At 29.8% G+C, this 14733-nt stretch overlaps 1 protein-coding gene across 1 annotated transcript; it reads right to left on the minus strand.

The window, feature by feature from the left end:
* Positions 1 to 7730: 7730 nt before the first annotated feature.
* LOC149887047 (uncharacterized) lies at positions 7731 to 8848 on the minus strand. Its single transcript, XM_090091657.1, has one exon. It carries the CDS (start codon positions 8766 to 8768, stop codon positions 8163 to 8165), a length of 606 nt encoding a protein of 201 aa, XP_089947783.1. The 5' UTR covers positions 8769 to 8848; the 3' UTR covers positions 7731 to 8162.
* Positions 8849 to 14733: the final 5885 nt, after the last annotated feature.

The raw sequence follows: 14733 nt of genomic DNA on the forward strand, positions 1-14733 counted from the left end.
AAGCAAAAACCAAACTGCTCTTTAAAAAAAGGCCAAATTTGATTAAAGTTAAGAAGATTTTTGACTTTTTGCAAAACGCATATTGAAATAGGTAGATTTAAGAATTCAAAACATTAATTTTGGTATTTTTCAAAATTTTATCAAAAATAGCCGTTTTTTACCCTGGTACCACCTTAAAGGTACTATATCATAACTACATAGGGACTTTCAGTTCCTGAAATCAGTTCGTTGACTTTCAAAAGCTGCAGAGTATCTTCATCAAGTTCTTGCACATTTCACGCAAAGAGTTTATTTGGCTCTTTACTTCATCTACAATGGCTTTAGTTTTCTTGGAAGTCTCTTTGCAAAATTCAATGCATATAGGTCGACAAAAACGAACATACGAAGGTGCCGGATTTTGCCAAACAACTGCGCCAGTTACTTTATCAATTAGTTTGATAGGCACCAAAGAACTAGTAAACAAATTTGCATAAGAAATAAGTTCAGATTCCTCTGGAAGTTTCTGCTTGTATTGGCTTTGGCCAGAGGAACCATCACAGCCCCATTTACTATATGAAAGTAAATGCTTGAATTCAATACTGTACAGAGAATCTATGGTCAAAATTCTAGCTACAGTGTGATCCAATAAATCTTGCAGTTCCAGAATATTCGCATGTGTGTTCGTAATTTCTATTGCAGAAGATGGTGGATAGCAGGTCTGTTTAATTTCTTGAATTTTACAATATGGTGGGAATATGGAACAGTTTCGTTCATTTGTCACCTTCCTCATATACAAATATTGTGCTTTTGTTAAATCTAAATCAATAAACATGCTGAGTGCTTCTTCATCAGTTAGCATATTTTTCTGGCTTGCGTTTTCCATAAAACTCGATGTTAATTTTTTTTTGTCTTTATCAGCAATCCTTAATGGTTCCACAAGTTTTGCTTCTGCTTCTTCTCCTATTGAATGCAACGCCTGAAGATATGTATTAAAGATATGCTCCATCGTTTATTAAAAGACGGAATAATGTGCCTTTAAATACCACTAATGATGAAACACAAGTTGTCCTCAGAAAGTTGATAATTTTCTTTTAAAATTGTTGACAGTGCCTCAACTGTCATTCCTCCATCAATATAGGAAAGCAATAATTTACATTTCAAACACTTAAAAGTTGTCATTTTAACAAGTCACAAAAGTAACTTAAGTAATATTCAATAGTCAAACGAGTCGGTTTAATTTCCACTGTGAGTTTCTTATACTGATATGTTTCAACTCTTTATATATTGGCAGTGTACATTCACCACAAAATGAGTGCAAAAATAAAAGAATGCCATGGTATCAATAAAAAATTGATAATAAATTAAAAAACATATACCAAGCTATTGTTATAAATGAACAAAATTTGAAACCACGATAAAAAGCGGTTTTCTGTTTTTTTACTTTTATCACTCTTTTCTCGATAATTTCGGAAACAGCACGTTTCTGCAACTCATTCTTATACATGTTTTTAATAAACACCTAGGCTAGAATACTACATTAAATGTAAAGCGTGGGGAAGCGTGGGTAACTACCAAAAGTCTCAGTGAACTTGAAGAATATTTTTTTTTTCATTTATCTTATTGTTCAAATAATTACTCCTAAACTGAACCATATAAGTAAAAATGTATAATTTTCTTAAAATCTCCATAACATGAGCTTTTCAAAAATGTATAATACTTTATACTTATTCCTAGAAAGTTTTATAGAAAATTCACTTTTAAAGTGATGAAGCGAACAGGTTTGAAATGAACATCCGCAAAAGTAATAAACAATAGGGCTTCAAATCTTTTATTTTTGCATAAAATTATGTGAAATTCCTGCATTATAGTAATGATTGACTATTAAACTATTAAATAAAATTGAAATATAATGATAGTAGCGACATTAGTAAAAAACATTTATGATATGCTGTTGCTCTACAATTTTCCACTGTGCGACGGAATCAACGAACGCTTATGTGAAAATTATAAAACTGATTATAAAGAAGTTTTAAATCTTGAGTTCAAACATTGGTAAATATATAAGTTTCAAATAAAAAAAAATATTTTTTTTGTTTAGCATAACATTTTTTTCGCAAAAATATTTTCATAAATTTTTTTTGGTTAACAAAAACATATTCTTACAATAATTTGTTGCATGTTACCTTTTCTGTTTTTCGTTTTTTATAATAAATATGATAAAATAAGGTAAAAGTTCTCAGTAATACTAAGTATAATTTTTATTTTAGTTTGTTTAAATTTATTCTGCTAAATAGCAGTGAAGAAAAAGTCAAAGTTTTAAACTTAGGCCAAAGAAATCTAGTTATTATATAGGTCTAAAATGATAATTGCTAACCAACTTACAACTGTTGGAAGCTGCCAACATCGTAATTTATTATATGCTTGTGCAGAAATCTTAAATTTCAAATAATAGTAAGTATAACAGTATATAATATTAATAAAAAAGTGAAACAAATTATATTAATAAAAAAGTGAAACAAATTATATTAATAAAAAAGTGAAACAAATATTTAAATATTTGATTTAAATATTTGTTTCAAAAATTTATAATATAATACATTATGAAAAAATTTAAGGTCTTCTTACATGTATTTATATCTTAAACTAGAAGGGATTATTCTTAAACTTTAAGGGATAATTATTAACATTTAAAGATATAAACTTATTTGTATCATACATTTTTTGATAACATGCATAATGTATATTTTATTCTTAATATTATGTTTAGTAACAAGTAATCTGCTGTATTCAACTGTAAAGGATAATGTATATTCACAGGAGCATTAAGAAAAAATGGTCCAACCAAAGATACATCCGAAAGTGACATCCAAAAAGCCGTTGTTCACCATTTGGCAGGAGCTACTGATCATAACGGTGGCAGAAAACAAAGAGCCGTAAGAAATTCTGTTGAGATAAATAGCTTTAAACATTGTTAAATACCAATCATTGGTAGTATGGTTGCTATAATTGCAACCAGGCATAAGTTATGTACACAGATTAATTTTACATTTTAGTTCTAAATGTTTGTTAAAGGGATTTTGATGATGACACAATTTGATAAATTGTGTCATCATCAAAATCCCTTTTTTGATAAATTGTGTCATCATCAAAATCCCTGAAAAAAAAAATGTAAAATAGGTAGCCCCTTATAAAACATTTCTGAAGAAATTTAAATGTATATAAATCACATCTTTTTGATGTTTTTATATAATAATTTATATTATATATTATAATTGTGTTATAATTTATATCATATATATTATATTAATAATTTACTTTACATATAATATAATAATTAAGTCAAAAATAGTTTGTTTTTGTTAACGAATTCTTCTTTATAAGATTTATAAATAGAATTTGTTTGTTGAATTTGGTTTTATTTTGATGAAGCAATTTATATTCATTTTGTTTTAAATTTACAAATTGAAAAGAGTGATTTAACTTAATGGTATTTTCTCTATTCCATTAATAAGGAACATTTAAATGGGAGGTTTTAATAATTTAATTAACATAAATTAATAATCTAAAACTTTGTTTTCACATTTGAGTGATATGTACATGCAATATGTAAAACTGATGAAGAGGAACGTTATAATAATAGCGATTTACTGTTTTTGGCCCGTCACCGGCTCCTGGTGAATCTATGGGCTTGCATATGATCTTTTAGCATTTGCCAGTGGTGGCTCGTTGAAACGCCAGAGCCTGCAATGGCTAGCCAGCCCTGGTTCATAATTAAGCTAATGTACATGGCGACACTGCGCCAGGTCTAGCAAGCCCATTGATACATTATATTTACTAGATGTCTAACTTCGATCCGAAAAGTGAAGCCGTGGAAGCCATTTCTAATTCGGGCAAAAACATGCATTTTTAACTTTTATTTCGCACGTCGGATATAGCTTTTGCCCTTACTACAAATGGCGGATCAATTTGTAAACAAAAAAAGCGGCTTCACTTTTCGTCTAATAAAATTCCGCAAGTTAGACATCTAGTATATCGTCAGCTCGGAATACAAGTGTCGTATACGACACTGTGTTTAAATTGAGAATTTTGCATTCAAAGTTTAAAGTACAAAATCTCTTTATGTAAATTTAATTACAAGTTGAAATTTAACAAAGTTGACTAAAATCAATATAAGTTTTTGTTTAAATTGTCAAAAAAACAAACAAAAAAAAACTTCCCCTGTAACTTTGAGCACGATTTTTCAAATACGACAAATGTTTTTCAAAATCAGAACATTTTGTCGGAACACAATTGTCATAGATGCAATTAATTTGATAGTAGGTGAATTAAGGTTAAATTTACTTATGTTGTAACTAACAATGACTTATAGCATTAATATAATTTTAGTGTCTCTCGCTTTTTTTTTCTTTAATTCATTCCTGGTAACCAATTTATCGGCATTATATTCAGAAATATAGAGTTTTCAATCTTCAAGCTTCTTATATAAAAATTAATAAGCTTCTTATACAAATATACTTATTGATAAATTGAGTATGATGTAAGGTTTCACTTACTCAATTTATAAATAACTAAATATTCACAATTTTTTCTTTTTTTACATTAAGCAATTTTTATTAACATTATTTATTTTTGAATAGTTAAAAATAAAATAACTAATTTATCACACATATCGTTTAATTTGTCTGTGAAAAATGATATAAATAAGTTAAACCTTAAATATAAAAAACAACCATTTTTCATTATTGTACCTTTTTTTTATAATAAAGAAATAAATATATAGAATGTTTATTAAAACATTTTACAAAGTGATATATTTAAATGTTCAGGCTTTGTGACTTAAAAAGAGTATTATAAAATTCAAGATCATCGCTAACAAATTATTTTACCAATGACTCAAGGTCATTAATTTTTTTATCTGAGAGCAAAAAACGTGTTGAATCATTTTTTAATGGAGGAAATTCTTTCAAAACTTTGACTTTCTGCTTATTTTTTCTCTGAGGGGTACCTTTTACCAATTGTATTTATTAAGCAATGCATAAATACAGTTGATGTAAAAATAAATAAAAGGTAATAATAATGAAAGAAATTTCAAGAGCTTATTTAGAATGTAAAAATAATGATCTCTTTAAAATTATTTGAACACAAGACGTATATTGTAATGAAATCTTTGTACACAAGTATTTTATATTTGCTTTTCATTGCTAGGAGAAATTATAGTAGAAGAAAAAGATGAATAAGTAGGACCTTCCATTACATATCCAGGAGTTTCTTCCTCCATTTGCTGGTTTAGCTCCAATACTATTGGTATCGGATTATCAGCATCAGAAGCCATAAAATACTCCAAATTTGATATGAAATATTCCATATTTGTTACTTATCTTTACAAACAAACAATATATTTATAAATACTGTTTAGTTCTTTTAATTACGAGTAATAATTTTTATTTACTGAACGTTTAGATTCGATTCAAAGAAAAAAAAAACAATTCAATATTAAAAAACAAATGTGATGTATTACTTTTTATTTACAAAAACCACATGTTAAAAGTAAACAAATGAACGGAATATATTCCGTTCGAGGTACATTTGTTGTACTCCGCTCGAGGTACATTTGTTGTACTTAGCGTAGACCAATAGTAGCGTTCTATTTGCTCACGTGACTTTAGATTTAACTACGTATATATACGTAGTTAAATCTAAAGTCACGTGAGCAAATAGAACGCTACTATTGGTCTACGCTAAGTACAACAAATGTACCGCGAGCTACGTATATATACGTAGTTAAACGTAGTTAACGCTACGTATATATACGTAGTTAAATCTAAAGTCACGTGAGCAAATAGAACGCTACTATTGGTCTACGCTAAGTACAACAAATGTACCTCGAACGTCTCGTATAAAAAGTTCATTTACGACAAATGATCTACTGAACTATATGGAAAAAAATTTAATTGAGCTATCGGATAATTTTTTGTAAAATAAGTCCACAAAAAATAGATAGTTCGCATATGTAAGTCATTTTTTTCAAAAATGTCGAATACGACACTTGTATTCCGAGCTGACGATATATAGACGATAATTCGTCTGGCTTTTTTTTTCCGTGAACTTTGGGAAGTCAGACGAGAAAACTTTAGTTTTTGCGCTAATGCAATTTATCTTCTACCGGAACAAATATGTTCCTGCGGCTTTTCTTTGATCTTAATGAAATGTTGTAAATTTTCGGGGGGTTATTTAATGGTTGCGCCAAAATTTAGTTAATTAAAATATCATTGCTATTCAGAAGCATTATGACAAACAAAAAGGATAAATTAAAGTATGCTTTTAAAAAAGTTTGTGATTTATTTTTTATTAAATCTTTGAAGGATTACCAAAAAGAAGCTTTAACAGCTCTCAGCAAAGGCATATTAACCCCGTCCTTAAACCTAAGAAACGTAATTATATTTCGCCATTACTCATTTTTTTAAATAACCAAAGTTTTCTCGTCTGACTTCCCAAAGTTCACGGGAAAAAAAAGTCAGACGAATTATCGTCTAGTATATATAATATATCATTGGGCAAGCCAGTCTCGACCCTGTTCCGCAACCGGAACCGGACCGCTGTCGGGCCATATATACGTTGCTACTTGGGTAGTTAACTCAAGATGGCGAATATTAGCAATTTTTTGTATACTTTTATATTTTCAACTTCAGATTAGAGGACTTTCCATTAATTTTGAGATCTATGTTTTTATACGATTCTTAAGGCGGTACACCCGCATTAAGGTGGTTCCTACGTAATCAAAAAAAGTTACTTTTTATTCATTAAGCATTAATTTTCTCAAAACTAGGTACAGAATGTGTAAAAAAAAAAAATTTTCGAACACCAATAATATATTGATGATCACATAGAGGCTTATAATAGTCAAAATAACCCCTAAAAATTGAGTTTACTAGAAACACAATTACTCATGAGTAAAAGCTCATTTTACTTTCAAACTTGGTATACTTGTTCGTGCTACCTGTATCTAGTGCGTGAGTTTTTTTTATTAAAAAATCATGTTTCTACTAAAAGTTATGCTTCAAAACAACTGTATTTTTAAAAAATGTGCTACTAGACCTCTGATCTTAGTTCCCTAACCACAACTTACAAGTAATAAACTTATTTGAAAAAAACTCAGGCACTAGCAGTACACTGGATGAATAAGTCCTGAAAAATTCAAGTAGCTATCACTATTAATTCAAAAGTTATGATGTTTTTTGTGAGACAATTTTGTTGAAAAACGATGCGGTAGAAAATCAAAAAACAAGAAAAAAATTTGTTTTTAAAACTAAAATCCTCCTTTTAAATAAGTTTCTCCTCCCTCTTTATGTAAATATTTATCCAATAAACCCTTCTTGATGGCTTTTAGTTTTTTTCTTTTTGATTTTGTCTTCTCTGATGTTTTAATAAGTAAATTTTGGATGCTGCGTCGGTTCATTTTTTCAGATATAATATTAAAACAGACACTGGTCTGTATTCCAAGTTTTTCATACACTTTAACAAATCCAAATTGACCTTCATTGAATTGAAGAATAGCACTATATACACCTAACTGTAGAATTGACCTTTCTATAAAGACTTGCTTAGGACATATCATCCAAATAATATTATTCAGGGACTCGTTAGCATTTTGAGTTTCCCCGTGGATGCACTTGTGAAGAAGATCATCATTTGAAAGATCTTGGAAAATCTTGGAACATCCACTCTGGTAAATTAATCTTCTCTTTGTGTTTTTTAAGTTTATTTTTCTTATAACTACACCACGATTCTTCTCCTGGTGGACAAAACATGTGGCGCTTATCTAAGTTAGAAAAGTTGGTACAATGATGAATGATAGCACCTATCCACTTTTTGATTGTGTAGACTTTTTCATCGTTAGTGCAACTTAATTTTAGAGTTCTTCGAATGACAATACCATAATAATTTGTTATTGAATTGATGGAGCTGCTTGTCAATTTTCCTTTTCCACCAAATGGTGTAGAGGTATTTTTATATTCTTGTACTAGTGCCCTAAGTCGAAAACCTATTCGTTTATTTACATGTCCAATACATTCAAGTTTAACAGGTCTAATACCAAACTACGCCTCGTAGGGTTTAGAGTTAACAACTTCTTTGTAAGACGCTGTGTCTCCATCTCCAAGATACTCATTATAAACTAGTTTCTTTCAACTTACAGATTGCTGAAATATATCAATAGCACCTGAGGATTCCATTACTCCTGATGACTTTCGATGGTTAATTTTACAATTATGTGCCACTTTCCAATTTGTGTATTCTGTTGTCCCTTTTTTTCCACCCCATATTAAACATTGTCTACAATGTTTTGATAAAACAATAACATCCAAACACTTTCCTTTGCTTACTGCTGTCACTACACCGTTCAATGAGGAGTGTCCTCTTTTTTGCCAAGTTCCATCAATCGATACACGGCAAGAATGTATACCTGGGACAATTTCTTCCATTTTTGCTTCATTTGCAGCATTTTGCATACTTTCTATTGCAGAATTTTCGTATGCAGAAAATAACTTATTATTAATATTTCTCAAGGCAGTATTAGATATTGAGTGCATATTCATACACCGTGTAAATGTTTTAATCGATTCGTGCCCTTTACCAATTTCTCGAAATACCATAACCAATCGAACATTAATTTCACTCGGTTTACAACCATACATTTTTTCAGAAGCACTAAAAGGTGAAGTATACTTGTGACTTATTTTTACATTTTCTACAAAAATAAACAATTTTATGAGAAAATTCCTTTCTATCATCCAAATTATCAGTTATTGTGACATTGGCTTCCCCACATTCTTGACACTTGTTCCCTACTGCTATCATTTCCATAAGTATTTTAAAGTTTATAAATAAAAAATAATCATACCACATTTATTATTTACAATATGTACAGATTTTTTACAACCGCGACCACCAACACCCTTTCTTGATGACTTTCTTTTGTTATTTCGAAGGTTTGCCATATTAAATCTTAATTATTTTACTAGAATCTAACTAAAATATTAAATAATTTCAACAAATGCATTAGAAAACAGTAAAAAGTAAAAAGATTATTATAAAAAAGCTTGCTTGCTGTTTGCACTTTGCAACAGCATAACCTATAATTATTAAATATTTAACAACTTTGACGTATAAGGCAAAATTAGAATAGCAAAAGAGATGTACTACTTAAAACTTAAAAAATAAAACGGTTGCTATGGCCGTTGCTAGGCACTAAAACTATACCTACCTGTATAAAATTAAAAATATTCTAAAAAGCATAAACAAACTTAAAAAAGGTATATACCACGAGAAAGAGCAATAAATTCTACATTAGAATATCTAATTTGCCAAAAAATCAATTTTTGAGAAAATTTCGACTTTTGATTATGTAGGAACCACCTTAAATCTAACTTTTAGTCTATATTGGTTCAAAGCTTGTTATCAATTTTTTATATATGGAAATTCTATAAAACTTTAACTTTTTAAAAGAAAAATGAAACTTACATCTTTTGATGCTGAATCAACGTAATTTGTCTAAAATCTTACCTTTACTAAAAAAAAAGGATATCTGGATTAAAATTTGCATTAAATGCACCATATTTTACTATATGGTAGAAAAAGAGTTGCTCCAGGACACAAACTAAAATATTTTTCAAATTTTGGATAAATCCAAAATCGCAGCATTAAACATACAGATATTGATTTATTGCCTCTGTTGGTCTGACAAACTACATTCAAACTAACTTATTTATTCTTTAAATTTTATATTTCTAGTTCCAGCCCTCATAAATATATGAATAACATACTGTGAAAATTTAAAGACAAAAGCTTTAATAAAACTGAAGATATTTACGTTTTCGTAAGTAAAACATTAAAATTTGAAAGTCTTAAAAATCACAACAAATAATAGTAGGAGAGAATTAGCGAAAAGTAGGGTCGAACCCGGACAAAAATGGTATAAAGCTAAAATTTTGCAGAGAGAAAGTAGACAGTGTCTGGATGAGCCTAAAAAAAAGCCCCGTTGATTGCGCTACGGGAACATCCCTTTTGGGGCAATTTGGGGTACAAAAAAGGGGCAATTTTGACAGCACCAAAATATCATAAACTTTATATCGTTGGATCGAAAATTTTATGCTGATTAATATTTATATAAGAACTATTACTTGAAAAAAATTATTTTTTAAGTTATTTACGTTTGAAAAGTGTAAAACCGTTAAAATGTTATATTTTTTGTTTTCAAAACATGATAATATAACTTTTGTCTGTGCGCAATTTAAAATGGGAAAAAATTAGAAAATAATATATTCTTTTAAAATAACTTTAAGATTTGAATGCAAATTTCTTTAAAATTAGATGTCCGATATCTTACTTTTCTCAAAACAAATTATCAAGTAAATTTCTCTCGTTTTCAATTTCATCACTTGAATCTTCTTCAATTTCAAAATCCTAAAAATGCAAAATATTTGTTTTCCAAAAAAAACAAAAATATTTAAAGAAGATTATGTTGATATTTAAAAAATAAAATTTATCGTTTTATTACTGCAGTCTTGCCAATGACAGCCACCATACAGACATGCATTTAAATACGTTTTTCCTGCAAGAACACATATTAGTTCCGCACATATTTCTTGACGAAGTTTTACAATCGCAGCGAATCACTTTTAATATATTGGGTGGTGCCACACCTTTGTCTGTTGGTATTGGAAGAAGGCAACCATTATCTAACTTCCATGCCCAGTAATCCGAAATAATTTCAGATACTGATTGTATATTATTGGATTTTTGCAGTAATTTTAAAAAACTTGGTTTTCCTTTTCCCAGTATTGAAGATGTCGAGTCACATCCTGACCATGCGTGAACAAATTACAGATGTTCTTTTAAATCCATTACTCGAGATTGAGCGCCTTTAATACTCTAGAGTTTTTTCTTTCTTTCTTGATAAAAAAAAATCTCATTTAATTCATCTTTCCAACGATACATTAGCATAACTGCTATATCAGTACCATCAGCAACAACAATGCATGATGAAATTTCCTTTGCAACTTCCAACGATTTAGAGACAATTTTCGTGTCAGCATCCCCTTTGCAAATATATACTTCATATCCATCTCGTTTAAGGTAATCTGACAAAAGTAATATTAATTGTGCCTTGTTGTGTGAATTCGATAGAAAAAATCCTTCTGAGTACGGAACCTGATTATTTTCTCTTATAAGAAGATTTTGGGAAGAATCTTTGCATTTTCTTCTGATGTGTTCATTAGATTTAATTGAAGATTTCTTATCATAACCATCAAATATAATATAAGTGGTGGCATAATTTTGTCTTATATAGCTGATGTAGGTCTCAACAATTTCTACAAACCTCATACCTTTGTTCCAAAGAACTCTGTGGAGTAAGGAACCTCCATCAAGGACATATTTGCAAAAACTGACATTTGTACTTGGTTTAATTTCGTCGTCAGGAAATATCACTTTGCGCAAAGATGATTTGTTTGCTTTCAGCATTAGGTTATTTTTAAATAATGGGTGTGGGAGATGAATAAGCTCATAATCAAAATGTAGTTCACCGTCATCCTCTCTTTCTGCAATTGCTGCAAGTCTATTAAAAAGGAGTGTTGGATCGACACAATAATCAGTTTGTTTGTCTAGTTTTACGCTATTGGTCAAAACATCTAAAGAAAAAAATGTATTCTTCTTTTTAAACTTTGCTTCATTGAACTTAAGGCCGTTGAGAAATGTTTGTAGACGAACACCTATGTTCTCAGCCTCGTCACAATTGACAAGATCTTCACCATTGACTGATACAAGACCCGTAGATAATGAATTTAGATTTCTATCGACAGTATTGAATGGATTTCTTACAGAAAACCAGTCATAAAACAACTCACAATGTTCATAATCACATACTAATCTTTTAATACCCATTTCTTTATTGCTTTCCGTAACTCCGATGTAAAATCCAGATAATTTATGCATTGCTTCATGAACACTTGCAGAATAACAGATGCTAATTGTCCATAGGTTGCGTACATTTTCATCAAATCCTCTACCTCTAGTTAAACCACCATTGCATTTTATAGACCGCATCAGGGTCTGCTCTATTACAAGATCAGAAGATAGGCCAGCCCAATACCTTTCAGATCGGCGGACTGCGTGACGACCATCTAAAAATTGTTGATGTAACCATGGATTCGTTTCTGAAAGGTATTGCATTTCTTGCGGCAAATAAGTTTAGCATTTTTGAGATTGTTTGAAGATGCAAGTACCAGTTACAAGTTCTCTCTGCAACTAAAAATTCCTTTATGATAGTAATATAGTACATGTACAAGATCCATTATTTTTTTTTCAAATGTAAAAACTTTTACTACACGTAACGTTTAACTTGTAAGTTTTACTTTTCCATATAATAGTTTAAATATAATAAGACACAACTTTTTTTCGGAGTAAAACTAAATTATCCATTCATACAAAATGTTTCATTAAAAACTTTTTTTATGAAAACAAAAGAAATGATTAAGTTTTTCGCAGTAAAAATTTTCTTTTGAAAACAAAAAATCGAATGAAGTTTTGCGCGGCATTCACTTTTAACACGTTTACACTTTTTAAACGTAAATAACTTAAAAAATAATTGCTTTCAAGTCATAGTTCTTATATAAATATTGATCAGCGTAAAATTCTCAATTCAACGATATATAATTAATGATATTTTAGTGTTGTCAAAATTAGCCTATTTTTTGCCCCAATTTGCCCCAAAAGGGATGTTCCCGTAGTGCAATCAACGGGGCTTTTTTTTACGCTCATCCAGAGACTGTCTACTTCCTCTGTGCAAAGTTTCAGCTTTATACTATTTTTGTCCGGGTCAACTCGCAATTCTCTCCTACTAAAAATCTTTCCAGAGCATATAAAACGAGCTTTACGGTAAGGAAAAAGAAATACTTAAATGATTCTATTGAAAATGGCGAGGAAGAAACAGCTGTTATGCGGACATTTGTAAAGAGCTTAAAATGGTCACTGGATTTCATGTCCCGTAAAAAAGTAATTGTGTTTTAAAAAACTAAATTGCTAATAAGTATATTTTGTCTCACTTCACCCTGACGCATCCTGACACCCCAATTTACTTAAAAGAAAGTTACAACAAAAATTTAGTAACGGCTATTAAATCTTGACATAACACACGTGTCCAAAATTGGTAGAAACTAATTTGAAGCCCTCCAGAAAAACCCTTTGGAGGGATGATTTTGGTATTATTCCTGATCACAAAAATGTAAAATTTGAAACCATCTGTAACCGTCCGTGGAAGAAAATTTGATTTGAAGAATTTCCCTGTTTTAAGATAATTTAAAACAATGCTTTAATATCTCATTTGCATTTTTGCAGCATTTTAGGATAAAATAGCAATCAAATACTTAAATAAATACTCAAATAACAATTTTTTTTGCAATAATTTTAGCTTTCCTGGAATTTAAAATATTTAAAAGTCAACAAAATTTTTTTCGGGAAATAGCAAATTCTCTGATACTTTACCTTTAGAATTAGACCTTTATTGAGCAAAATTTTGTTAAAAGTCTTAGAAAATTGCCAAACTCAAAGAAAACTCATGAAGACTGTAGAAAAACAGTTTGTATCTTTTGCTTGAGAAAATGTACAAGAGAGCAATCAATTGATCAATACAATTGAAACTGTGCTCCAAATGAAACTTGACATATCAGACTCTAGAGTTCCAAAAGGGATTTGTGACACATGCAGGATTGCTCTTGGAAAGAAGAAAAATGATGAGAATGTTTCACTTCCTCTTAGTTTCAATTTGAAACTATAAAAGTCAGACCTTCAACTCGGGAACAGGACTGTGACTGCCTGATTTGTCAAATAGGACAATTGAAGTCTTATGAAAAACACCCACTGGAGACTTCCTCTGAACATTCACAGTCTTCTTCAAACCAAAAAAGATGTTCAGAGTGCTTGTCAATTCTTGGAAAAGGAATATTACATAACTGCTCTGACTTCTCATTTCGTGAAAACATGAGAAAACTAGCAATGAGGGATTCTCTTGTCAGTGAGCAAATTGCAGCTTCAGTTATTACTGTCAAAGAAGCATCTCCACATGGAACTGTCAAACTTGCACAAAGCAGAGGTGGCTGCCCTTTGTGTCTCACAAAAGGTACATAAATTTATGCTAAAATTACTATTGTGTTATGTACAAGCTTTAAGACTAAGCATTCTTATCCTTAGTTTACTATTTTAAGAAATCACAGACACGTTATCAAAAAGCCCCTTGTAAAAAGAGATATGTTTGTTAGTTATCTCTTATAATAAAATAAAAGATTAGTTAGTGTTTAATGTACCCTTAAATTTGAAATAGGGCAATGTTTGAATAAGTACAAAATTTATTTTGTTGCATGATAAAGTACACCAAACTTAACTTACAGCTGAATTTAGTTGAATCAAACATATCAAATAATTATCCAGGTTTAGTGTAGTGTCAAATCAGTAAATGCATATTTTCTTACACATTTAGACTAGCACCTAGCCAAAGATCAAAATTTGTTAATTAGATAGTCAAATGCTTTTTACTACTTATATTTGTTTATCTATTATAGTATCATTATACTTTAAGTGTCTATTTTACTTGTAGCAAACAAATACAACTATATATAAATGTTTTCAACTTTATTTTAGGACCATCAAGTGCCAAAAAACTTTTTGGAGACACCCCACTACTGAAAGCAGAAAATTTGGTGA

Source organism: Hydra viridissima, unplaced genomic scaffold (assembly GCF_058129835.1).
Source record: "Hydra viridissima isolate aposymbiotic clone 2 unplaced genomic scaffold, HvirCarnegie_v1 scaffold_6, whole genome shotgun sequence".
Taxonomy (NCBI): Eukaryota; Metazoa; Cnidaria; class Hydrozoa; order Anthoathecata; family Hydridae; genus Hydra; species Hydra viridissima.

Bases quoted from the DNA above. Each gene is read 5' to 3' on its own strand.
- LOC149887047 (XM_090091657.1), bottom strand. From the start codon at position 8,768: ATGATAGAAAGGAATTTTCTCATAAAATTGTTTATTTTTGTAGAAAAT.